At 40.5% G+C, this 25,532-nt stretch overlaps 1 protein-coding gene across 10 annotated transcripts in view; it reads left to right on the top strand.

Moving 5' to 3' along the window:
- The window catches only part of TRIM9 (tripartite motif containing 9), a 108,487-nt gene that overhangs the window by 77,538 nt on the left and 5,417 nt on the right, over positions 1-25,532 (top strand). For 2 of the 10 annotated variants that reach the window (XM_077909267.1, XM_077909269.1), the window contains exons 6-11: positions 5,551-5,696; positions 7,115-7,253; positions 19,605-19,793; positions 22,720-22,761; positions 23,174-23,197; positions 24,019-24,322. In XM_077909267.1, coding sequence (XP_077765393.1) covers positions 5,551-5,696; positions 7,115-7,253; positions 19,605-19,793; positions 22,720-22,761; positions 23,174-23,197; positions 24,019-24,322 — 844 coding nt within the window. Of the gene's footprint in view, positions 1-5,538; positions 5,697-7,114; positions 7,254-19,604; positions 19,794-22,719; positions 22,762-23,173; positions 23,198-24,018; positions 24,323-25,532 lie in introns of all 10 variants that reach the window. The other 8 variants (XM_077909271.1, XM_077909272.1, XM_077909266.1 and 5 more) reach the window with 5 other exon arrangements.

Here is a 25,532-nt window from a genome sequence, read left to right as displayed (position 1 = left end):
TGCCCAAAGTGGAGTCCAGGCGAATTGGCAGGATGGTAACAATTGTGTTGGAATAAACAGGCCCTTCATCTGGTATGGGAACTGCAGACTCATGTGCTATGCCTCACAGACCACATTCCTAAAGCAGTGTCACTTGTCCGTTTAAGGCTACCTGCAGAAAAATGCGTGAACATGGCTGTGTATACCCTCCATCAAAGTCTGCACACATGGCAAAGAGTGCCAAGCACTCCAAAGACCAAAACCCAGAACACACTTACAGCAAATATTCACCTGGAACACAAAATTATCCAAAGCAGTTATTTATGAAGTTCATGTAACAGGCCATTTGGTATGAGACTGGATTATTCCATTTTCCATTTCTTTTTAACACTTCATATTAATTTAATTTACTTCTGATTAGTATCCTTCTGCAGAGTTAATTTATATGCTTCGCTTTATGCTCATTAAGTTTAATTAATTCAGTGAGAGCCAAGTCCTTTTTAGACTGTGAATAATTTTTATCTGTCAGATGTTTTCGATGGAAAGAAAAAACCAAAAGGTCATTGTGTAATAGAACTTGATTGGCTGGTGTTAAGGCTACTCCTACTGGCCTCTCTGATATCTGTTAACATACCCAACTGTGCTTGGTATAGTGTTAGACAGTGCTCCTAAAGAGGATATGCTTGGTCAGTTTAATAAACTGCACTTTCACAGCTTTCAGTAAAAACATCTCAAGAAACTGTACCACAAAATACACGTACAAATGGCCAAAATGTAAATAGCATTGGGAATAGTGCTAAAGTAATCTGACCATTAATACAATGCATATACTTCAACATACGTTTTCTAATTATGCTAAGCAGATTACAGTAGAAAGTTAAAATATTTTCCAAGCTACTTAAAATATGTGTTTAATTCTGACTCTAACAACAGAAATATCTATTTCTTGACTAAAAATGTTAACATCTCTCTGGTTTTGAAATTTCATCTCAGATGCCTTTTTCTCTTTGATATCAAAGAACACAGGTCTGTTGCTGGTTTTTAAATGTTTCCAGTTAAGCCAGCAACTACTCAGTAAGAAAATTATTCTCTTATTAGTTAAGGACTTAACTGGTCTCTTTCTGATTCTACATCACCCTCAAGCAACTGAGATCTAACTGAGAATGCCGGTACCTTCTTTGTTCAAACATCCCCAGAAGGGTATTATCCCAGAATTGTTTTAAGTATAGAAAGTGTCCCAAGAGTCATGAGTCGGTGCTGAAAAGAAATGCCTGCATGTTCATTCTGAACCAGGATGAAACAGTGACCTAATGCTCCCCCAAGCCTTTTTAGCATATAGACCAATGGCTGTTAATCCCTTAAGTGCCTCTAGTCACCTAAGAACACGTTTATCTTTATTAACTCATGTCAAATGTAAGAGCCCTGAGTATGCACCAAGGTCACAAGCAAGGTCATAAGCAATATCCAAGCAAATATTGGAAAATATTTTAATTTTGGTGTGATGTGAATAGACCATCTTATAAATCATGGAGAAAGAGCACCCAGAGATTTGACGGGGATGGGGATGTGCACACATGCTGACTCGCCTGTAATCTGTTTGTGCTTGTGATCCGTTCATGGTTTGGAAGCCTGAAATACATGTCATCACGTATTTCACAATTGCTCTTTAATAGTGTGATAATGAGAGCTTTGCAGAAACGGCTTGTTGTTCCTCTAAAGTCTAAACTTCCCTGAGATGCCAATTGTATTGATCACCCACCATACAAAGGAATGATGGTCCACCAAGGGACAGTGAAACAAGATGACTCAGTAGAATTGCATTCCCAACCACCCTAGCTCTTATGGTGAAATGTTTCTTTCTTTTCTTTTCTTTTTGAAATTTTTTAAGTATGGTTGATACTCAACGTTACATTCGTTTCAGGTGTACAACATAGCAATACAATAAATCGATACATTATGCTATGTATGGTGAAATATTTCATTAATCCATAGCAGCAAGTCTTGGGGAACTTTACTACTCATGATACAGGAAGCAGAAGAAAACATTCCTCTTGGAATTGGATGCAGGAACTTCTCTCTAGTACACTATTACCGCACACTAGATTGGAGAGGCAGTGTAGTGCAGTTGAAGCACCCAGGCCCTGGAGCCAGCCTGCTTGTCCTCAGATCCCGCCTCTGCCAACTAGTAGCCATGAAGATGTTCTGTGTTTCAGTTTCCTCATCAACCAATTAGAAATAATAACAGCATCCGTTATTGTGGGGGTGCTGTGAAAACCACATGAGTGACTGCATCCTCTCACCACACTGCCAGGTATTTGGTAAGTGCTCAGAAAACATCAGCAGCCATTAGTTTCCACGTCCAGAGTGGGTGGCCATGTGTCCTTCCATGTCCTTGTCACACTCTTGTCCTATGACCTTTCACAGAGGAATCCTGCATCATTGTGAGTGTTGACAATCGGAAGGACTTGAAAAAAAAAATAAATGACTATGAAAGATGTAAGTTATAATTTGAACTAGAATGGTAAGACATTTGAAAACTTTAAGGAGACACCATTGCAGAATTTAATTTTGAGCCAAGGCTCTACAAAGTCACCTTCAAGGAAGTCTGTAAGAACAGTTACCCCTTATAACTAAGAAGAGAATTTTTAGCCTGAAGCTTGATTTTTATGAGCTAAAAGAATGCTGAGCAATAGACTTCTGATAAGGTCAGGAACCACTAGTTCTTTAGGAAAAACAAAAACGTCCAAGAGTGGTCAAAGTGTTAAGATTAAGACAGCTATGGCAGCCGAATGACAGAATTTTCAATGAAATAAAAAATTCTTAGAGTTCAGCCCAGGAACTGTGATGCAATCCATTTCCAAAACACAAATAATAAGTTAATTTGAAAATACTCTGGATTCTTATAGACCATTTATTTTATACCTAATAAAGTGAAATAGGGTAATAACACCCACTATAAAATCTGCTTTTCTAAAATGTCAGCCTTAGTCTTTGCTAATGAGGCTGTAATTTTGTCACACTTGCCTTTTATATGCAACATCACTTTGGGGTAAATAAGGAAACAGAAAAAATAATTCTAAGCACATTGAGAAATAGATTTAGACATGCAAATGTCTCTATGTTCCTTCATTTTTGTTTCTCTCTCTTATTCTCTCTCCCTCCTTCTCTCATTTTGCTTATTTGTTTGCTTAATTTGTTTAAATTCTGAACAGTACTAAAATCTGAAGGTCAGTAAGTGGTTAGACTTTTTATTATCTTTTTGGTCTTTTAAAGTGTATCCACGGGGATCCCTGGGTGGCTCAGCGGTTTCGCGCCTGCCTTTGGCCCAGGGCACGATCCTGGAGTCCCGGGATCGAGTTCCGAGTCGGGCTCCTGGCATGGAGCCTGCTTCTCCCTCTGCCTGTGTCTCTGCCTCTCTCTCTCTCTCTCTTTCTCTATGTCTATCATAAATAAATAAAAATAAATCTTTTAAAAAAATTTAAAAAATAAAGTGTATCCACTGAGGACTTACAAATGAAGTTCCCATGTTTTAATTACACCTGACACCATGTATTTCAATTAATCTGTTAATTATACCTAATATCTATACAAGGAAACTTGAGTTTCTTATCAGAGACATTGCAAGCATTTGCATGATTCAAGCTGAAACCATCTTGTGATCTTATTCTTTGATTTTAAAATTGATGAAATGTAGATTTCCTTGAAACATAAAGGGAAATGAAGGGAAATAAAGGGAAAATGAAGGGAAATAAAGATTTCCCAATAAAGGGAAAATGAAGATTGATGAGCAGCTAATAAAATAAAGAGAATCCAAGGAATAGGTTGTTTTATTGTAGGCTCTGATTCATAAGGACAGCTAAGAGCAAATATCCCCAGGGAGAATCATTCCATCTCTAGAAGCCCTTTGAAGAACGGTTTGCTTAAATTTATCATAATTTACTCCCTGGTTAATATATTAAAGTTTATTATTTTTATTAGGGAAAAAATGTTGATGACAAAGTAGTTTCCTAATACATGATGACCTAAAGTTCACCCTCCAATTACAACTCTCAGGTGATATCTTGTTTATGAGTAGATGATCATTAGGAGTTACGTCTTCTCTCCCCCCCCTTCCCATCCAGTCCTGTAGTCTATTCCTTGAACAAAGCAATGAATTATCTGCTTTCCTCTGATTCCAGATGTTCGGGAGCCTCTGAGGCTGTAGAAGCCACTCTTATAAGACCTACAGAACTCTATGCCATTGAAACCTGAAACACGATTTCCCTTACTAAACTCACCACCTCCAATTAACTGGTCATACTTTTGATTTCATTATGTTTGATGTAGTAACTCAGGCTTGGTTTTCTTGTCTTTTCATAAGTATAATCAACCTGCCTCACCTTCACATCTCTTGTGTTATGGTCACTGCTTTTGTTTTCTAGGCTATCCACCATAGAACCTGTTTCCTAAACTGCTATTAAATAAACCATTTTTGGCTGAGGTGCAGATTTTGGCAGGGAGCAGATAATTTGATGCATGACACAGAGTCCAATTTTGGTACAGCATACCAGGTGTTCTATAATTAACATTTGTTCATTTAAATGTCCCTGGATGTGGTCTAAACTGTTCTCTCTATTGTTAAAGTGCTACAGAAATAAATTAATGTTTTGGTGCTAAAAAAATTGTTAAGCAGTGGGTAAAAACATTGCTCCCAAATACATACATTGAGTTCATATATTAGGAACTGGGATTGTTGTTATCCAACACTTCCATATCTGTGTGTCTAAAGGCTCAACCACTCTACAGTTTGAAGTAATAGAAAATACTCTCAGCACAAAATGGGGACAGGGGCATGTTGTGACTAGTAATACTGTGACAGATTCTCACAGAGTGGTAAGGACATTTTGACCCTCCCCTGCTGGGCCCCTTCTGCTCCCATACTACTCTCCAGGCTCACAGTTGGCTGTTCTACACCTGCAGAAAGTGGACTTGAGCTAGCGTAGCTACCTTCAAAGAATGAGGTCAAGTTCTTAGAAGTTTTGTTATGGAGAAATCACTGTTTTTATGTCACTTAGTACTAAGTTTTCAAAAATTCACTGTTACAGCTACTTATACGCACAAGACCTTGAGTAGAATTGCTGGTAAAACCAACAAATAGACAGACAAAAATCTGCTCAGAATAGGCAGCTCCAAGTTTATACACTGGAGGTCAAGGCTCTGAATAAATTTAATGATAAGTTTTTCAGCCATGTTATGGGTTAAATAGGCTTTAGTGGGCTGAGCTGGAAACCCATCCCCCATAAAATACCTTCCCCTTAGGGATGATGTCTTCAGTGCCCAGGGGGTGAGAAACAGAGCAATTATCTCCCCGGCAGTTAAGGTAGGACGTATCATCATGAGTTTGGCAGAAGGCAGCACAGTGGCTCAGGAACCAGTCCCATTCCTAGAAACTCTGGAAGGGATCCAGGTCAGGTCCCCCATGGGCTAGCTACTTGGTTGATGAGGGGGATGTTTCTCATTCCAAGATACTGAAATGTTTGCAACTCAACAGAAGCCAGAGTTACACTAATTTCTGTTTAGCTTCCTCTCCAGTCCCAGCAACCCCCATTCTGCAGCTGGAGGAGTGTTGTACCCACAACAACAGTGCCACGCTGTCCTGGAAACAGCCACCTCTGTCCACGGTGCCTGCCGAAGGCTACATTCTGGAGCTGGATGATGGCAATGGTGGTCAGTTTCGGGTGAGTAGAGAATCTGTTATTTGTTAACCAAAGCCAGTGACCACCTCAGAGGACCCATTGTGGGGTCTCAAGCCAAGCTTCCCCACCTCCCCCGAGGCCAGACTATCCTGGCAGAGTCTGCCTCTCCTTCATCTGAGGCCTACATTCTTCTCGAACCATCATCAAAGACGGAGGAAAGAGTCTCTGAATAGAAACTACTCTACCCTCCTTAAGAGAAAGCACATGCCATACTACAAGCTCTGGAGTCCAGCTGCTTGCACTCAGGTCCCAATTCCACCATCTAGCGGTGTGACTGTGCCCATTTCTCACTTCTTTGAGCCTTCAGGACTTCGTCTGTAATATGAACCTGTACCTCACACATGGTTTTTAAGAGTCAGTTAGATAATCCGTATAAAATTCTTAGCATGCCAGGATCCCAGACCCCCATCTTGTTAGTGTCCCACCAGAGAGTTATCATTTTAAGGCTGTGCTTTGAATACAAAATATTTTTACTCATTACATCAGCATAATGTTGCAAAAGCATACAGCTAAAGAGGGAGGCACATGCCTAACCTATGCTAAAGATGCATCATGCTGCGATTTATTTTAAGCCTTTGAAATGTCATTCTTCCTCCCGCTCATTTCCTCCCCCCTTCCCTCTGCACTGTGATAAAACCTATACGCCTATGACTTTGAGTGTAATTTTTGTCACAGTTCCTGAAGTTACCAGTGAAGTTATAAACACAGCATAGAGACCACCCTCATGTTTTCCAAACAAGTTTTTACAAATCACACTGATGGGTAAAGAGTTGGGTAGGTATAATATATGTATAGATGCCAAGGTAATAGTAATAAGCATAAAGCTAACTCTAAGCACTCAATTCTAGTGTTTTAAGCCCTAACCACTAGTAAATACCATGCATTAAGCTGACAGGCCCATGCTAAACATAAGGCACTATGTTAGTTTGTGCACAGAACCTCCTTCTATGATCATCATAGCAACCTCATAAACTGGGTATCATCTGTCCCCATTTTACAGATGAGGAAACTGAGACTTTAAAAGGCCAATTAGGGGTTCCTGGGTGGCTCAGTCGGTTGAGCATCCAACTCTTCGTTTCTGCTCAGATCATGAGTTCAGGGTCATGAGATCAAGCCCCACATTGGGCTCCGTACTTAGTGGGGAGTCTGCTTGAGATTATCTGTCTCTCCCTCTCCCTCCTCTCCTCCCTTCCCCATTCTCTCTCTCTCAAATAATAAATAAATAAATAAATCTTTAAAAAGAAATGAAAAGGTCAATTACGTGGTTTGCTATCCCACAGGATTTGAATCCAGATCAGGCTGACACCAAAATGCTAGCTCCTTAACCACAGTGACGCTGCCTCCCTAAGCCCTCCCGAGGGCTGGCATTAAACAGCAGCCTATTATTTGTTGACCCTCAGGAAGTGTATGTCGGAAAGGAGACGATGTGCACCGTGGACGGTCTTCACTTCAACAGCACGTACAATGCCCGCATCAAGGCCTTCAATAAAACAGGAGTCAGCCAGTACAGCAAGACCCTGGTCCTCCAAACGTCTGAGGGTAAGGCCCTTCAGCAGTATCCCTCAGAGCGAGAACTGCGAGGCATCTAACGTGGCTGCCAAGCCCGGAGGTAACCCCACCACTGCCCACAATTCTGAAGTGTTTCCATGACTTGCTCTGCATTCTGGCACAAAGCCGCTGTTCCTCTCCTGCCGTGCGTTAGAGAGCCCATGGTATGTGGATGTGATCAAACCAAAGAGTCCACAGCGGCAGTTCAAATGGCCTGGGGCGTCGGCTTCCTTTGATAACACTCTAAATAAGCTGCAGTTGAAGACGCTGAAAAAATGAAGGCCTGAATGTCCCCCACCCCCAGTGTGCGAAACAAATGTATTCTAGGCTCTAGGGCAGGCTCCCATTCTGCACGATACACGTCATTTGCCAGTTTTACCCAGATGATTCTAAATTGCTTTGTAGCACTTGCCTGTTTGTGAGGGTGGGGCCAAGGTTCTTTCCAGCTGTGGATTTGCGTTGCTGCTCGTGTGTCCGAGGGGTGTGGGTGCTAGAGCGGTTTGGAGAGGGCCTGTGGGCCACTCCTGGCTTGCCCAGCGCGGACGCGTCCATCTCCCTCCCAAAGCTGAGGCCGGCGGCACCAGGACTGAGGCTTCCTGTGGGCACCAAACAGGAAATGACCAGCAACTCCGCATTACCTCGCCATTTTCACCTTTGCCCATCCTGTTAGGCTGGGTTAGGCCATCAAGGGCCATCGTACAAGGTCAAGCCCCAGAGAACTTTTGCTTCTTGGCCGTACTGTAAATATTTTGGTCATCAAAGTCAACCCATTCCTCTCGAAAGAGGGGCTTGCATTTGATGACCAGGTATCACCTCTGAGGCTTTTAACACTTTCATTTTAAAAGCAATCACAGCACATGAAATTAAACCTTTATGAAGAGGTATTTGTGGTCGGTGCCAAAGCATTTTCAGACCTTCTGGGTGTCATTTTAATCATAGAAGTCACCCCCCCTGGCATTCCCCATACTTTCCCTCTGCAGAACTAATTGTGTTGGTTTTGTTCAAATTCAAGATGTTAGCTCAAAGAACTGTGGTGGTGGGTTTTTCCCACTTCCCACAAACCTTGGCTGGTGCCAATCACCCTTAAAATGGTTCACATGGTTAAAAACAAGCACAACTTCAAGTCCCACAGCAAGGTTGACGGGCCCCTAGCCATAAAAACCGTGCTTGGGGAGCAGTTGTAAGTCTGTGAGGGATGCTATTCAAAGCAAAGGATTCGCTGAAGGCAAAATGCCCACACGACCTATTCCCATTGGGTTAGAGGGATGTGGTAGCGACAGCTTCCCGAATGATCATTTTAGTAACGTCTCTCTGGGATGACCTGTCTCCTTGAGAGCTGTTGCCTCTTTTCCCAAGTACCCTGCCTAAATGCTAAAGCCCTCCAAGAGTTGCCTACATGCAATGCAGAAGGCCCTTCATGATGATGGCCTCATTTCCCATGGGCGTAAAAGGCGGTTTGATTGACGAGTGAAGTGCATGCCATCAGAGCAGGGAGACAGTTTGCAGCAATGTTGCTAATATGTATCATGAGACCTACAATTTCTATTCATAATACATCATGGAAATCATATTCTTCCGCTAAAATCAGTTACTAGCATAGCAGCTTGAGCATTCATGTTTCTCTTTTCATCCTGCAGGAGGATGTAGTTTCTCAGTTTCTCTTATTGTTCATAAGATTATGGTGTCTAATAAATTACAGGATTGGAACTGCGATCCCTGGTACCACAGTCACAGAACTGGGGGTCATTTTCTAAAAGAAACTAACGGAACAAGTCCTCTTCCAACAAAGAAACTGTACTGTAGAAATTAATTTCCTCCATGAATTTTATATATTGTGTACAAATATAAGGTATGTATCTAAATACAAAGAAAACCTTATCATCGTGTAGATATATCAGTATTCTCTGTTACTGCACAGAAGTGATTTTCTCATGATGAAATAAAGTTCACACACATACTTTCTCCATAACTTTGGTTTGTTCTATTTGTTTCTCCCTCATTCTAACCCATTCACATGGTGAGACAAGGTTTAGAAAGCAAGAAAAAATATATAATGAATAGCTAATTTTAAAAAATTGATCAACCTTGTAAAAATAAAGAAAGCCTATAGAATTAAAAATTATATATATATTTTTTTGTTTTTTAGAAATCAGTGAGAAAAATGCCATTGACAGGGTTCAATAAATTAACTGAACTTATATTATACTCTATTAATCTTTCTTCCTACAGTTCCTGGAAAGGTTTGCTTTGGAAGTTTTTTTTTTTGTTTGCTGTTCTTGGGGATGATGTGGTGGTTCATTTCAGCTTTCTACTGTAACAAGATCTTTAGCAGTCTTCTTAGCAACAGCTGACCCTTTTCCAAAGTTCAAAACAAAAGTCTGTATTACAGAAGGATCTGATTCATATGTGATAGCAAGTCTAGCTTGTGTTTACATGCATTTAGTCCAAAGTCTAAACCACTTGTCACTTATACTCTTTGAACTATCATAAAACCATCTGCTGACTTACAGGTAACATTATGCAGGGGAGATCAGATGTCCACATTGTTATAAATGCTGATCATTTTTTCCAGAAGCAGTTCTGTTTGTTTATCTATTTATTGGGTAGTACTTGGTAAAGGCTCACTGTGTGCTACATTGTGGGTGTAGAGGGCTGAGCGGATGTCACCCCTGCTTTTATGAGCTTACAGTCTACGAGGAGAGATAGGCCTTGAAAAACCAGACACACAACCAGTTACATACTTACAAGTAATTATAACCACTGGGAAGGAAGACTAGCAGGAAGACATCATTTATATCCAGGGATCAGTCAAGAAAACAATGAAAAATAATTTAATTCAATGGAAATTATAAAGAATGTGTTATTAAAAGAGAAAAGGAAAGAAAAATGCATTACTAGATGAGTTTAAGTGTGATTAGTTCCTGAAGGCAGAGTTCTTGGGAATGTACCTAAGAGCCACGCAAATAAAGCCAGTCGCAGCTCTAAGCCAAATTACCTTGACTTAAGAAGAAATATAACTGTAAGCAATTAAGAACCTTAATGAAATTTTAAAATGTGGCACACATCCCTCATTGTATATATTTTTAAAGTAATTCATTTAATAGCCCTCATGGCTGTGTCACAGTCTTTGAAACTATCTGCAAAAGAATATCCATTATGTAACAAGGCCTTCTTCCTACTTAGTTCTGGGGCTTATTCTGTCTGGGAGACTCTACTCCTGAAAGACAATTTTTTTTTTTGTAATACAAGGCTGAGAACAGAATAGGATATTTTCCTATTTACTTTAACCTATTTTCCCTCTACCTATCTAAACAGACTTACCTTTTTCTTGTTCTTGAATCTGGAGAGAAAATGAAATAGACCAAAGGTAATATTCCTGGGGCTCAAATAACTCACTAAGACTCTCAGCTGGCTGAAAAGAGGATCTCTCACTAACCCCCTCTTGGGGGGAAAAAATTACCAAGGAATGCTTCAACAGTCTTAGCAGAGGTGAGAGTCCTTTGGGGGAATAAGAACATGAAGGGTGGCACCTTTTACTCAATCAATACTCTCCAACACAAATCTTTATTACCTTCCTTGGACAAATTCTTGAGTTGGAATTACTGGACCAAGGAGTATAAACACTTTTAAAGTCCTTTTCTTTTTTTTTTTTTTAAGATTTTATTTATTTATTCATGATAGTCACACACACACACACACAGAGAGAGAGAGAGAGAGAGAGGGGGGCAGAGACACAGGCAGAGGGAGAAGCAGGCTCCATGCAGGGAGCCCGATGTGGGATTCGATCCCGGGTCTCCAGGATTGCACCCTGGGCCAAAGGCAGGCGCCAAACCGCTGCGCCACCCAGGGATCCCCCACTTTTAAAGTCCTTGATCTGTGTTTCTCAATTGCTTTCCAGCTAGATTTTATACCAGAAATGTATGAACCATCCCATTTTTTTAAAAAATCACTTTAATTCTGCTATTTAGAATTTAATTTTGACTAACAAGCAACAGGGCCTTTTACATTTTTATTTTCATAGAAATCATATTCTGATGGTTTTACATCTAATAGTTACATGAAATAAGTTACAACATATTGCAGGGAAAATGAATATGATCCAAAAAAGGAGGGAAGACAGAGAACCAGATGGACAGACAGAAATCCAAACAGGATTAACTGTAAGCAAGGCAAAAACTTCAAAATTGGCCTTGAGCTGACTATGATAAAGAAAACTCACTCATTTAAAAACATTAATGGAGCACCTAAATTTTGTCAGGCACTGTGCTGGGTCCAGGATCACAAAGATGCATGAGGTGTGTCCCCTGCCCTAGAGCATAGTCCTTCCTAAACTCCATGACTCCTGACTCAGAGCGCCTAAAATTTATGGTACCTCACCTCTCTAGAGCTAAGATATTCACCTGCAATCTAGATAGTTATCTTACAATCAAGAAGTGACAATGACCTCTGATTGGGGTAAAAAGGACAAAGCTCAGGTATAGACATTTCTGTGCTCTCCTTACAGCGGGGTCCTTGGTCTCACTCAGTTCTTGCTTACTCTTACTTTATACATGAGTCCACTGAGCTCATGACCCACTTGGGAAGACTGCAGCAGATGAGGAGCATCACATTACAAGAGAGGAAAGGGATTGGTGAGTAGGGAAGGTAACTGGGAAAATTGAGAACAGACCCCCCCACAAAAAAAGTCAAAAGAGAGGATTCTGTGGTTTATGTTCTGGTTAAGAAAGTTAGAAAGTGTAAAATGAATTGTAAAAATATTTTCATCTAACATTTAAAAGTCAGTATTTATCTGAAATCCTTGGTAATAGATATTAGGTATATCTCAGAAGGCTTTATTGAATCACAATACAAAATACCATGAGAAAACTATTGCAATAAACCCTATTTCATTTTGTGTCAGGGAACTTCTAGAAACTTTTCTCAGTGTCCATTAAAAGATTCCATGAAAAATGACAGCAACATGACAGCCAACAAATTTTTTTTTTAAGAATACCGAAATCCAAAAAAAAAAAAAAAAAAAAAAAAAAGAATACCGAAATCCAGTAGAAGAACTGTATAAAAACTAGCCATTCTGTTTTGCTATAAGGTCCTAAGGAAAAACTAGGAATTTTTTTTGTTCACCCTAAAATAATTATAAAGACTTTAGACTATATCTCCATCCCCACTGCTAATGCAAACCCCCCCCCCCGTTCTGTTGCTGCAATATTCCAGACTTACCCTGTGTATTAATTTCCTATTGCTGCTGTAACAAATTACTACAAACTTAGTAGTTTAAAACAACACAAATCTATTACCTTACATTTCTGGAGGTCAGGATTCTAAACGGATTTCACTAAGCGAACAGTGAGGTATCAATAGGACTATATTTGTTCAGGTAGTTCTAGAAGAGAATCTGTTCTCTTTCCTTTTGCAGCTTCTAGAAGCCACCTGCATTCCTTGGCTCATGGCCCCTTCCTCCATCTGCAAAGCTAGCAGTGTAGCATCTTCCAATCTCTTTCTGACTCTGGGCTTCCTGCTTCTGTTTTATGAGGACCCTTGTGATTACCTTAGGCCCATCTGGATAATCTCTCTATCTCAAAATCCTTACTCTAATTACATCTGCAAAGTTCTTTTTACCACATAAGATAATAGATTCCAAGGATGATATACATGGACATTTTGGGCATGCCTTTATTCCACCTACCACACACTCTAGGAGGAAATAGTATAATTATTATCTCATCTTACAAATGGGAAAATTGAGCTTTTGAGACATTAAGTGACATGTCAGACCTGGGCCTTCCAACCCGCACTGCCTGGTGCATTTTGGGGCTGACATTAGAACGGTGCTATTTGCACTCAACCAAAAGGGAGGAAATAGGGAAATCTATCCTAAGTCTGTTTGCTAAGTGAGTGAAAACATCTTGTCAAAATGCAGCAGCATCGTGTAGCTGCCTCATGTATTTATCCAGAAACCCCAGCAAGAAATGGACTTTTACACTTTCAAAGAGTCATGTTAGAATTTTGGTGAAAAAAAAAAAAATAACACTCTTCCTTTAAGAAGGAGGTGTGGAGAGGCTGTCCTTTCCAGCATCATATACAAGCTCCTACTCTGGTCCTGTCCTTTTCTTCTGTCTCTGCATCTCCAATTTCTCACCCACTCACCCTCCCTCCCCAAAGTGAGAGGCCCTTCTCCTCTGTTGGTAACAGAACATGCTATTGGCTGGCAGGGACAGGTGGCTACTTGGGAAAGAAAAGGAATATCAGAGCCAGATCTCCCAGGTCCTTAAAAGACCCTACCAAATGAGGTCTGGGACTTGCAGCCCTGCTCTGACTGAAACCACAGAGCCATTATTGGCAAGAGCTCTCAGCCTTCCAGATCTCAACTGTTGAGGAAACTGAAGAGAAGGTAAATGGTGATAAATGGAGAATCGGGCTTTAGACAAGATGCTTGAGAGCATCTTCTTAGTTGAATATCCACAGGAATCATCTCCCCAACACTTTTCAGGATTATCTTCTCTAATGATAATAAAAGGGTTAGGATTCTTAAAATTACATCTTAGAAAATGCTTTCTAAAAAAGGGCATAGAAGATGTTATTCATAAAATTAAAATGCCTATTATCCCTTTTAGGCTATTAGCATCATACTACCCCTTCCAATGTGATATCTCCTTCTTCCACGCATTGAAAGAAATTAACCCAAAGAATATTCAGTGACGTAAGCAGCATATGGCCCCAGAATAGCCCCAGATGCCTCTGTCCAAAATCTCTTTGCAGATATTTTATAGCGATTTTGGAGCAACATAAGTACTGCGCTCTTAAATCCTGATGTATTAAAACCCCCGAGAGAACTTGTAACCTTGGGCAGGTGGGGTGAAGAACCTCACCCAGTCTCAGAAGAACAGCAGGGAACTCCTCTACTTACCATCCCCCAAGACCAAAATTCCAAAGGAGAGGATGATGTATTGGCTTTCAATCCCTAATTGCCCCAGTCCATAGAACACTCCATTTGGAGAAGAGTCACCCTCACTCAATATAGTACAAGATTTAAAGAATGATAACTAGGTTCATCTCCACAAACTTTGTTCACGCCCTAAGACGCCATGGCCTGTGGTATAAACTACCTTTTATACATTTCCAAGGCACAGAAAGAGAAGCAATAGCCTTGTCACTCCCAAAATTTTATTCCCCCGGAATTGATCCTGTCCTACCACAGCAGCAGTGTAACTTGGGCAGTGTCCTTTAACCTTTCTGGAATTCAATGGGTTTTGTTTTGTTGTTTTTGTGTTGACAGGTGGGCGAGTATTGGGAGGGCTTTCTTGGTTGAGAGCGGGGTTTGTTTTGTTTTTGTTTTTATCTCTATCACTATGGACTTAGAGCAGATAACCTCCAAGTTCTTTTCAACTTGTACCCCTGCTTTTCTTGTATGGTTTCTCTCTTCAAAATTACTGCTGAAATCTGTTAACCGTTTCAGAAAATGCTATGAACAGGCATAGACACCTCCACCTTGTGCAAGGGTCTTAATAGGTCTTAGAGCTCTGCTTATGATACTGAGAATTCAACACTAATAGAAAATTATTGATAAAGGATTGTATAGGAAAGAGTATATCATCCACTGGAGATCATTTTTCCTATGCCTCTGCTTTATTTTTCTTAATTCAGAGCATCAGAGCTCCCAAAACATTACTTAGTTAGAAGAATGTGCATTCCCAGGACAAAATCCTCAAGGTAGGTAAATCATACCTGAACAAATTTGGGTAGATTTTACAAAATCCAAAGTGAGAGGTGTGATAGTTTTCAGAGCCCAGAAAAGAGAGATAGTCTGTTCCTTTTAATTTTGACAACATCCTTTGATACCCCAGGGAATTTCTTGAATTTTCCCATAGTACTGAATTTAATCCAGACCCTATATTTGGTTCTGGGGAATATGTTTTGCAGTTGACACTCTGGGGAGCAGATTAGTCCTTTGGAATCTGTTGTATCTATTTGAAATACAGAAATTTTTAGTTCTTCTGATGGTAGTTACTTATAAATAATGCCATGGTATTCTAAATTGGAGTGGAGGATTTGGTGACAAAGTGTGCAACTGTCCCAGGGGTGGTAAGAGACTATTTTATTTCTTCTCTTATAAGGAATTTTTTCAAAAACAGATTTGTTTCTCACTCCTCAACTGCAATTAATGCCACCCTTAAAAGAGCTTAAAATACCACCTTTCACTGTAACTTATGTACAAGTTGGACATAATTGTGACTTTGTATGCGTATTAGATCATTTAAGGAAACTTAGCCTCCTTCATTCATTTGTCTCTTTAAACTCTTCCCAACAAAAGCGAATTATTTTATAGCTGGTTTATAATTGAACTGAAACTCATCTTTAATGCTGCTTGTGCAGTTCTGATATATCTCATCTTTCTGGGCTTTGAAATACGCCCGTCCTATTGGACCAATACCCCAGGTCTGCCTGAGTTATGAAGCTGTTCACTACCAGACAAAAAGATAACCAAGAATTCTACCAGTCACAGAAAAAAAAAAGAGAGAGAGAGCTGCATTAACGTACACTGTCATAAGGAAGCCCTGTCGGTTTGCTTTTCCTCTTCAAATTCCAAAAATAACACCTCACAGACTGGTGAGGAATATTTCCAAATCACTCTACCACAATGCAGAAATCTTTCATACCCTGTACATGTTGGGATAAGTCAAGAAATTCTACTCCTAGAAGATTTTCTCTAAATTAGTCTTTTTCTTAGGGTCAGCTCTCCCTTCAACTTCATGTTTCCCACCTGCCCAGTTTTAATACAATGGCACATGGTAGATGTTCAATAAATGTTAACAAATGAATAAATAAAAGAAGCATGTACCATAAGCCACACAGGACTATACCACCTAGACATTCTTTTTTCACCTTGAACCCAAAGTCAATAAATAATAAGTGTGATTCCCCAGCTGCTCTTTGCTTTGATTATTCCTGATGGCTTCTTTTAAGCATAGGCCTTGACTCCAGAATCCAGCCAATTCCAGTCGGGAAGGGAAAGCAGTCTGGGCAAGGACAAGAGGAAAATAGTGGTCAATGACAGAGTTGATTGGAAGTGTGTCTTGACACATTCCCCTTATAAGCACAGTCCTCACCCCAGAATTCCAGTTGTGCCTAGAGTCACCATGCCAGTATTCAGCTGGCACTCTACTTCTCTTTCCACTGGTCTTCCCCGATAAGCTGTTTTTATTCAGCAAAACTGTTCAGCAGACAGGGTCACTGCAAGTCGTGAAATGTGACAAGAAATTTAAAATCTTTTAAGTTGCGACTTGTTTTTCCTCTAGTGACCTATCTATACATTAAAAATTAATAATAATGATCCTGAATACTAGCTATGACCTAAAACAGCTTCCATATCATGTGTTTGTTTGGGTGGAGAGTGAGTAGAGATAAACCCTGTTCCTATCTGTCTTGGCTAATAGAACATTAATGGCTGAGAAGTCTTCTACAGATCTCATTAGTTGTGCTTTTTTTTTTTTTTTGAATTTTTTTTATTGGAGTTCAATTTGCCAACATATTGTATAACACCCAGTGTTCATCCCGTCAAGTGCCCCTCTCAGTTGTGCTTTCAAGGGGAGATGAGGAAGTGGGATGTATCCTTCCTGCATCCCATGGGTATAGCATAAAATATACCCTTGAATAGCTGTGTGTATGTTCATTGTGAGTTGTGTAATTGACTAAACCAGGAAGTGGCAATACTATGCCCAATATTGTCTTAGTGTCTTTGGTTCATGTTTTTTAGTATGTCCAGAAGGACAAGACAAAGAGAGTTAAGATTTGAAATTCATAGCATAGAAAAAAGGCTGGAAATAGATTATTTTTAACCCAGAAAAGGGAAGATTTAAAGGGGATTGGTGACTGCACTCAAATACTGGAAGAACTAGTGATCTTGGCCCCAGAGAATAATGCTACAGTTGATAAGTGGAGCTCCCAAAGAGGTATATCCAGACAAATATAAGCAATGGTAGTAAACTGAAGGGGACTACCCAGAGACAATGAGTTCCTCAACCCAGGATATTTCAAGGGAAAGCTTGATGATTGGTCCCCAGATTTTCCCAAGTGTCTTCCTCTAAGACTCCGGAAATCTAAGATAATATCAAGTAACATGGATGACTTACAGGCAACTGACCAAATATTTGTACTATGTGTCTATGGGGAAGGGCATAAAGGAACACTGCTTGCTTGTTTAGTCTGGCTAAACCTGGGATTAGGTGGAAAACATTCTCCCTCTCATAATTCATTTGGAAAGATTTAATGATGAGATAAATATTTTTTAGGAGCTCCTTAGAGAAAATGGGGTAAGGGCCCAGCTGAAGGGTATGGGAGGCCATAGGTGGGGAAAAGAAAGAGATGGGATGATTGGATAATGTGGGTATTAAATAAGCTTGCCTGAAAAGAGAACATCATTCAAAAGTGAGAGGAGTCAAGGCAAATTGGGTCATCAATAAATAATGGATCCACATAAAAGGTTAGAAAAACAATAACTATTCTAGTGTCAAGTAATTAATCCCATGAATAACCACAGCTACTCTCAGCCCCACCCCACAGAGTGGTGCCGTCACCAACTTGGTACTCAGAATAGGAAAGGTGAGTATGTTTCATGATGGCTCAGAAATGCTACCCAGAGTCTGGATTCTGTATGCATTTATTCACTGGTTTTCAGATGACAACTTGGAGGTTCATATACTCTAGAATTAATTTCACTATGCATATCCTTTTCATTAATTTTTAAAGCAACAAATATTTTCAATATAATGAATTGATTGCTACCACCTGGTGAAAATACATTTCCAAGCAAATATTTATTAATAAAAAATCTCTTATGACATAAATGTGGCCTTCTCTCCCTAATCAAAGCCCATGTCAGTTTATGATGCTGTGTTGTACTTCAAATTTTCCATTAAACTAAAAGACTAATTGCCCCTTGAGACAATTATAAGAGGAATCATTTCTGATTTATGATTCTGAACAAAGAAATGACCAATATGTCATGTAACCCAAATTATATGAAGTTTAGATAGAAGAAACTTTGAATATATATTTTTGGGAATACAACACCTTAACTCCATAATAACAGTTCCTTTACTCTGAGATCTTTTTATAATTTTCTTGAAAAGCAATACAAAACAAAACAAAAACCTTTCCAAGGATAAGATTAAAGCCTGAAAAGCTAACTTTAATATTGTAAATGGAGAAACTAAAATGCGGCTGACTCTTGACCGTATTCAATTAAAACAAGTCAGTGCCCTTGTTCTGAGCTTTTCAAATATTATCATGTTATACACACACTCCAGTTATTTTGGCTTGAACATGCCCACAATAGCATTTTGATAGGACAAGGGTATGCTCAACACAGAGAAGCATGCTGACAGACTCAAGCCAGAAAAATATTCTCAGGAACATCTTCAGGAACAATCCCCTAAAACAAAATTGTTTTTGTAATGAAAAGATAGTTCCTCTGTTTTGGACATAGAATGTTACCATATCATGCCATCTCTACTTCTTAAATTATTATTGTCCACACTGTGTTCTAAGAAGGCCCAATTGGTAAAACATCTATCTCTGACTGGAACCACCCTACTACATAGAACCAACTATTGTTTGACAAAAACAGAAAGGAGTGATTTTTGTAATTTAGTGATCTTCACACCATACCCAAGTATCTGGAAATAAAGACATTTTTGCCACCAACGCACCTCACCACTGTCCCACAGACTGTTTATTATTAGAGAACCAGAGATGTCCAAGTGGCATCCCTGGGGTCTGATCTTAATTCAGAAACAAAGGTAAGACTCCTTATCTGATTACTTGTTCAGTCCTATCTTCTTTTATTCAAAGAACAAGTATTGAGTGTGCTAGTATAGAAAAATCATCTCGTCCATTTAGAAATGGAAATATATATATAAGAGAGAAAAGGGAAAACTATGGGAAAGCAAAGAATTGGTTAAAGAAAATCATCATCTAAATAGAAACCCTTTAATAGGCCATTGTCGCACAGGTAGCTGAAGGGGGGTAAAGTATTACTCTTGGTCATCAATGGGTAAAATCTACCTCTAGCGTTTCTAAATTCAACTCTAAAAAGTTTAATGAAAAGGAAACCTTCCAAGATACTTTATCTACCACTAAAAATAGGGGCAAATGAAAGCACTTGCCCATGATGTTTGAGTCCTGACCTGCTGAGAATGCCCTCCCGGCCCAAAGCCACTTTGGTTTTGTAAATGCCTTGTGGCACCTGCGGGATGGGTGAGGCTTTGTGCAAATGCATTGGTAAGGCAGGTCTTGGGGAACCATAGCAGATTTCTGATCTCTAGTTTGCATTGATCTTACATCTAGACACAGATTCAGAAGAACAGACACTCCCTTTTCCAGTGCCTTCGGAAAGATTGCCGCTCCGTAGAATGAGTCCTTTCTCCTCCACCCTTAATCTACAACCCAGCTTCCCCGGGAGATCCTACTTTGATTTCCGATCCTCACCCCACCAGCTGAGCTTGCATTCCTCTTTGCAGTCTCTCAATGCACCGGGTGAGCTGAGCTCGTCTGACCTTTCCCCTTGATCTCTCTGTGCCTCCATGGCATCTCCAAAATACCTGTTTTGTTCTTGCCGTTCATATGTGCATGGAGAGGGCGGTGAGCTGGTCTCTATGTCTGTGGCCTGCTTCCAGTATGAAGAGCATTTGGATGCTGGAGCTTTGTGGTGTTCTTGTTTGTGTGGTGTAAGGCCCAACCATGGAGCTGTGGTCAATGTATAATGGCATTGGAAAGTGACGAGTGAAGTTGTTCTTTTTGCACAAGCTGGCTCCATGGATAACCTGCTCTGTCATCACATGCAGTGGCATAGCACGGCAGAGGCGCTGGCTGAGTGGAGGCTGTGGCCTTAGTTTGGAGGTTTGCAACCCTGCTGTATCCAGGAAACCAGCCATGTCTGGGAGACTGGATCAGTGCATCCAGCCCATAGGGGTCTGATTAAACATAGACTCAAGAGATCTTTATTGAAAAAAATCAAGTCAAAACACAACAACAGCAGAATGCATCCTACAAAGCAGGCAAACCAGAGAGCTGAAAATGAAAGTATTTTCTGCAAAAGCCTGTGCTCACTGGTAGGACAGTCTGGCTCATGGCAGATTTTTTTCCTAGCAAAGGGGAGGGACCATCACTAGCCAAATTAGAAACCCTTAACTGGCCGAAGGCCCAAAGATCCAAGTCATGAAAAAGGCTAGCTTCCCCCTAGTGTCCCACAGCCAAGCAGGTTGTGACAGGGCTTCAGGTTGATTTCAGGGAAGCTAGACATGCGTTATTGTGCAATCAACTCTGCTAGCCCACAGAATCCTAAAGCATCTGAGATGCAGACCTATTTGATCTCTTCAGGACTATATTGTAATCGTGGATACACGTGATGCACATTTCACATTTCCAAATATTTCTTTTGTTTTTTATTTTATTTTTTTCGCTCATCCCACATCCTGGAATGAAGAAGGCCACAGCATGACAGTGCAAAAAGGATGCAGGGACTTCAAGCTCTCTTTAAAATGACATTTTTCTTTGTGCTTTTACGTTTCTTATTGTTTTTCTGTGCACTACTGGCTTTCAAACATGCTTTGTTATGGAACTCTTTTCACTTGTGTCCAATGTACTGAAATACTGTTACAGTCTTTGTAATGTATACTGTCTCAAGAATAAAATGAAATGTGGGTCTGGGAAGATGTGATGGCTGTATTTGACAGCATTGTTCTAGTTGTATCATTGACTCTTAAAATGTATGGTGGTATGTTTTAAATAGTGTAAAAAGTTTTCAGAACATTTGTTTTGAAAAAGACTTGCACGAGGCATGATTCATTTAAAATTTTAAAAGCCCTATTCAGATTCTATAAATTTATTTCCAAAGCTGGATATGAAATTCAGCTTTAAAGCTCCTTGTATTCTGTCCTTTTACCTGTGGATAGGAATTTAAGTGATAGAAGCTAAACAAAAATCAGCCATGAGTTGGGAAAAAAGGATTCTTTTATATGTGAATTCATTCCAAAGTAAAATAACCAAAAGTAAGGTTATACCTTTCAATTTTGTTTTTTGACTCAATCATTAGTCCTTTTTTTAAAATTTTTATTTATTTATGATAGTCACACAGAGAGAGAGAGAGGCAGAGACATAGGCAGAGGGAGAAGCAGGCTCCATGCACTGGGAGCCCAACGTGGGACTCGATCCTGGGTCTCCAGGATCGCGCCCTGGACCAAAGGCAGGCGCTAAACCGCTGCACCACCCAGGGATCCCTCATTAGTCCTTTTTTATAGTCAAAGCTGTATTAATTTAAAATTCTTTTAATTCAGTGTATTATCCTTCGATTGTTTTAGAAATTAGTGTATAAAGGCCTTACTGAGTTGAAAAAAATTAAATGATCCTCTCTAGGGGTACCCTAGTGGTCATCATAAATACGTTCTCCAGGTCAGTTCCTAACACCACTCTACATGCAGTAGGTAGGGGGCATCCAAATCTTGAGGAAGGGGGTGTGGGAAAGTTCCACAGGTGCTTCTCTCTGAAACCATTCTTTTTTTTTTAAGATTTTATTTATTTATTCATGAGAGACACAGAGAGAGAGAGAGAGAGAGAAGGGGGGGCAGAGACATAGGCAGAGGGAGAAGTAGGCTCCATGCAGGGAGCCCGATATAGGACTCCATCCCAGGATTCCGGATCACAACTTGAGCTGAAGACAGATCTTCAATCCCTAAGCCACTCAGTCACCCCTCTCTGAGACCATTCTATCTCCCCCAGCACCCCCACCCCTCCCTTAGGTAAGAAGAACTGATGTAATGAAATGATCCAAGAAGGAGATGAAGTAATTTGTTTCACTACATTTAATTCATGTCATTATGAAAAATTATCAGATGTTTTTATTAACATATAGGTTACATTCTATGTTCAGTCACATATGTACATATCAAGTCACGACAAAGGCCCTCTGCTTACCAACAGAGTTAGAAGAGCATGAAATAGTGATATGGAACAGGGTTTTGTTAAGATCCAGTCATTTCTCCTTTTCAGTTAGGTGAGTTTTTCTTTTTTCTCTTTTATTTAATTTAATTTATTTTGCTTCCCTCCAACCCCAGATTTTTCCCATTTTTTTAAACAGTTAAGCCTTCTCTTTAATATGGAAACTTTAGTGGAAAAGATTGAGCTTGGCTGGGGAGGGGAGGCTGATAGAAATTTAAGCTGTATGGTTTAGAATCAGTTGGAGAAGGATTGATTAAATGGGGGGAGGGTGATATACTTTTCATTTTGAAAGAGCAAAAAAAATCATTTTTACCCAGCAAAGTAAACTAATAGAGAAAGGGCTTTGGTTTTTCATGAATCAGGCCTCTGGTGACTCTTTTCAGCTGGTGCTTTTGAAGTGTATACGAATAATGTTGATGCGCCTGGTTGCTGTTTCATAGCTTTGATGTGCAGTATCTCTTTATAGGATGCAGTTTTGAGCCGCAGTCCGCACCTTACACTCAGTTAGGCAAGTACAACTACCGTGATTGTCATCTTTTCCTCGTGTGATTGGCATGCTCAATTTCCTTCACCAAATAAATGGAGGCAGTTTGTTGTGTGTCAATAAAATTGTCTCATGGTCATGAAAAGCCCATTATAACACTTTGCCAAATACTTAGAAAGGCATTTTTTTTTTAATTTTATACCCTAAGAGAGGATGGCACTTGCCCTCCAGTTTTCTTATACGTCAATGCAGAGCACTCTTTACGAGTGCTAACGTGGGTAGAGGTGCAAGTCAGATCAACCGCAGTAGCATGTGTAGTGTTTTCAATTGAGCCCTTTTTTGGTTATTAGTCTATCAAAAGAGACGTGTTTTCTTATCGATGTCAATTTTGCTTCCTGTTTCTCTCTCCCATGCCTTTCACTTGGAATGACAACAGTTGACATTAAAAAGCTGTTAGCAGGTATGGAATAACCTTATTCTGTTACAAATAGCAAAGACCAAAGTGCATGTGAGGTAGCTCACAGGTTCGATACAGCGGCAATGACATCTCTCTGGAGTGTGTTCTTGGTAGGCGACATTTCGGACTTGGGTCACAACGATGTGCGCAAAGATGTCATTCTATCTTCACCTAATATCCAAAATACCTACTGCTCCAGCAAAATCGGCTACATGTCAGTGTTAGGAGTAACATGCAAACTGTTATTTTTAAGGTACGAAGGAAGCAACCTGTCTTATCTCCAAGTCACAGTCACTCATGGCTTTGCAGCCTTTGAGCTTCCGCTAGAGCTGAGCAAGTTGTCAGAATGACTACATGTCTGCTGAAGGGATATTTCCTGGTTTCACTCAGTGTGTTTTGTCCCTCCTCCATCTAGGACTGTAGATCCTAGCCTCCCCGCCTCAGGGTTACACAGGCATCTTAGCGCACCCTCTCCCTTTATGTCTCTGGTGTACTGTTGTCCCAGTCACCGGGTGAAGGGACTTGCACCTTCCAAAACCGATGCCACTTCACTCCCGGATCACCTGGTTGGGAGTGCAGTCTGAGTCAGGTAACCCCTGCTGAATCGGTCTTGTGTCCTCCGTCTGCTTCTGGGTGCAGAGAGTACCGCCTCCCAGGATGTGCCCCTGTCTGCTCACTCACGGCCCCTTCTGGCCCCGGACACCTCCTTCCTGCATGGCAGCATGAAAACGGGACACGACGCTCCTCACCCGTGCAGGAGTGCGTTGCGATACCACCTTCTCTGGGTCTGCCTCAGTAACCCCACTCCCTTCTCTTGTTCTCAGTGGCCTGGTTTGCTTTCGACCCTGGCTCGGCACACTCTGACATCATCTTCTCCAATGACAACCTGACTGTGACCTGCAGCAGCTATGATGACCGGGTGGTGCTGGGGAAGACCGGCTTCTCCAAGGGCGTCCACTACTGGGAGCTAACTGTGGATCGCTACGACAACCACCCTGACCCTGCCTTCGGTGTGGCTCGCATCGACGTGATGAAGGATGTGATGTTAGGGAAGGACGACAAAGCTTGGGCAATGTATGTGGACAATAACCGGAGCTGGTTCATGCACAACAACTCGCACACCAACAGGTACCCAGCAGCCCCCAAACCAAGCCTTCTTCACGTTGGCTTCTGGTGAAAACTGAGAGCCCAATTTCAAAGTCCTATTAAATAAACAACATTGAGGAAGCCAGGCAGGTGGTCTTCAGTAAGTGGCACAGGAGTTCTACTACTCTTCCCTGACTCCTCAGTGGTTCATTGATGGATTGAATGATTGATTGATTGATTTTTTTTTTTTTTTTTTTTTTGCATAATGCCAGAGACATGAGCACTTACCTAGGCCCTTCACTGTTATATTCCACCGTGGCTAGAAACTAAGAATCCCCACGCATATCAATTCCAGGAAAACATACCAGGATCCTAAAATCCAGACCTACAACTTACTGGGAAAGCAGCTTAGTTTTCAAAATCCACCAAGTTGGGATAATAATATTTTTCCAGACACAGTGTTCTCCAGATTAAATGCGATATGTGAAAACGCCTCACATTAGAGGCATCTGAAAACAGAAGCCATTTTCTTCTTGTTATGATTATTATCAATATCACTGCCCAGAATAGAAGCACTTCATCAAAGTAAATCTTACAAATGCCAGTTTGGATAGCTTTAGAATTTGTAGAACTCTCTTCTATTGTATAAATTCAGAGCACCCGGTTTGTTGGGGAAAGAGAACATAGAGGTCTCCTTAGGTTTGCCTCTCACACCAAACTACAGGCAATTATAATTTAACCCAAACTGTATTTTTCCCCCTAGACTTCCTTTATCATTTGGTTTGTGTAGGTAGGGAGGTGTCTTGCATGGATTTTCACGCACCTTATTCTCAAAGATTTCTCTAAGATACACTCTCACTGATGTTTTGGGGGAAAAAATACAGTTCTATTCAGTCATATCAAAAGGAAAGCGAGTCTGGCAGTGGCAGGCTGGTGGATTCCACTCTCAGCTTTTTCTGGACGGTCATCACTGCTCCTTCTCTAGCCAGTAGGATTCCTGGGACCTCCACCTCCCATTCCCTTGGACATTTTATTTTCTATACACATCCATTCAGATGTGTATTGTTTATTATCATTTAAAGTAAACATACATACCATTTCAGCCCGATATCAAATCCTACTAGATGTGGATAAGTGGTCGTTTTTGGTGATTTACATTTGGGAGAATGATCAATCACGAGATTCCTAATGCATTCCCCTGTGTACCACACTTACTTTTCTCCTCTAGCTTCTTTATCTTGGAGTGAGGAAA

This window comes from Canis aureus, chromosome 9, assembly GCF_053574225.1.
Source record: "Canis aureus isolate CA01 chromosome 9, VMU_Caureus_v.1.0, whole genome shotgun sequence".
Lineage (NCBI taxonomy): Eukaryota > Metazoa > Chordata > Mammalia > Carnivora > Canidae > Canis > Canis aureus.
Note: the sequence above shows the minus strand (reverse complement) of the source record. Positions and strands in the feature narration are given on the sequence as shown.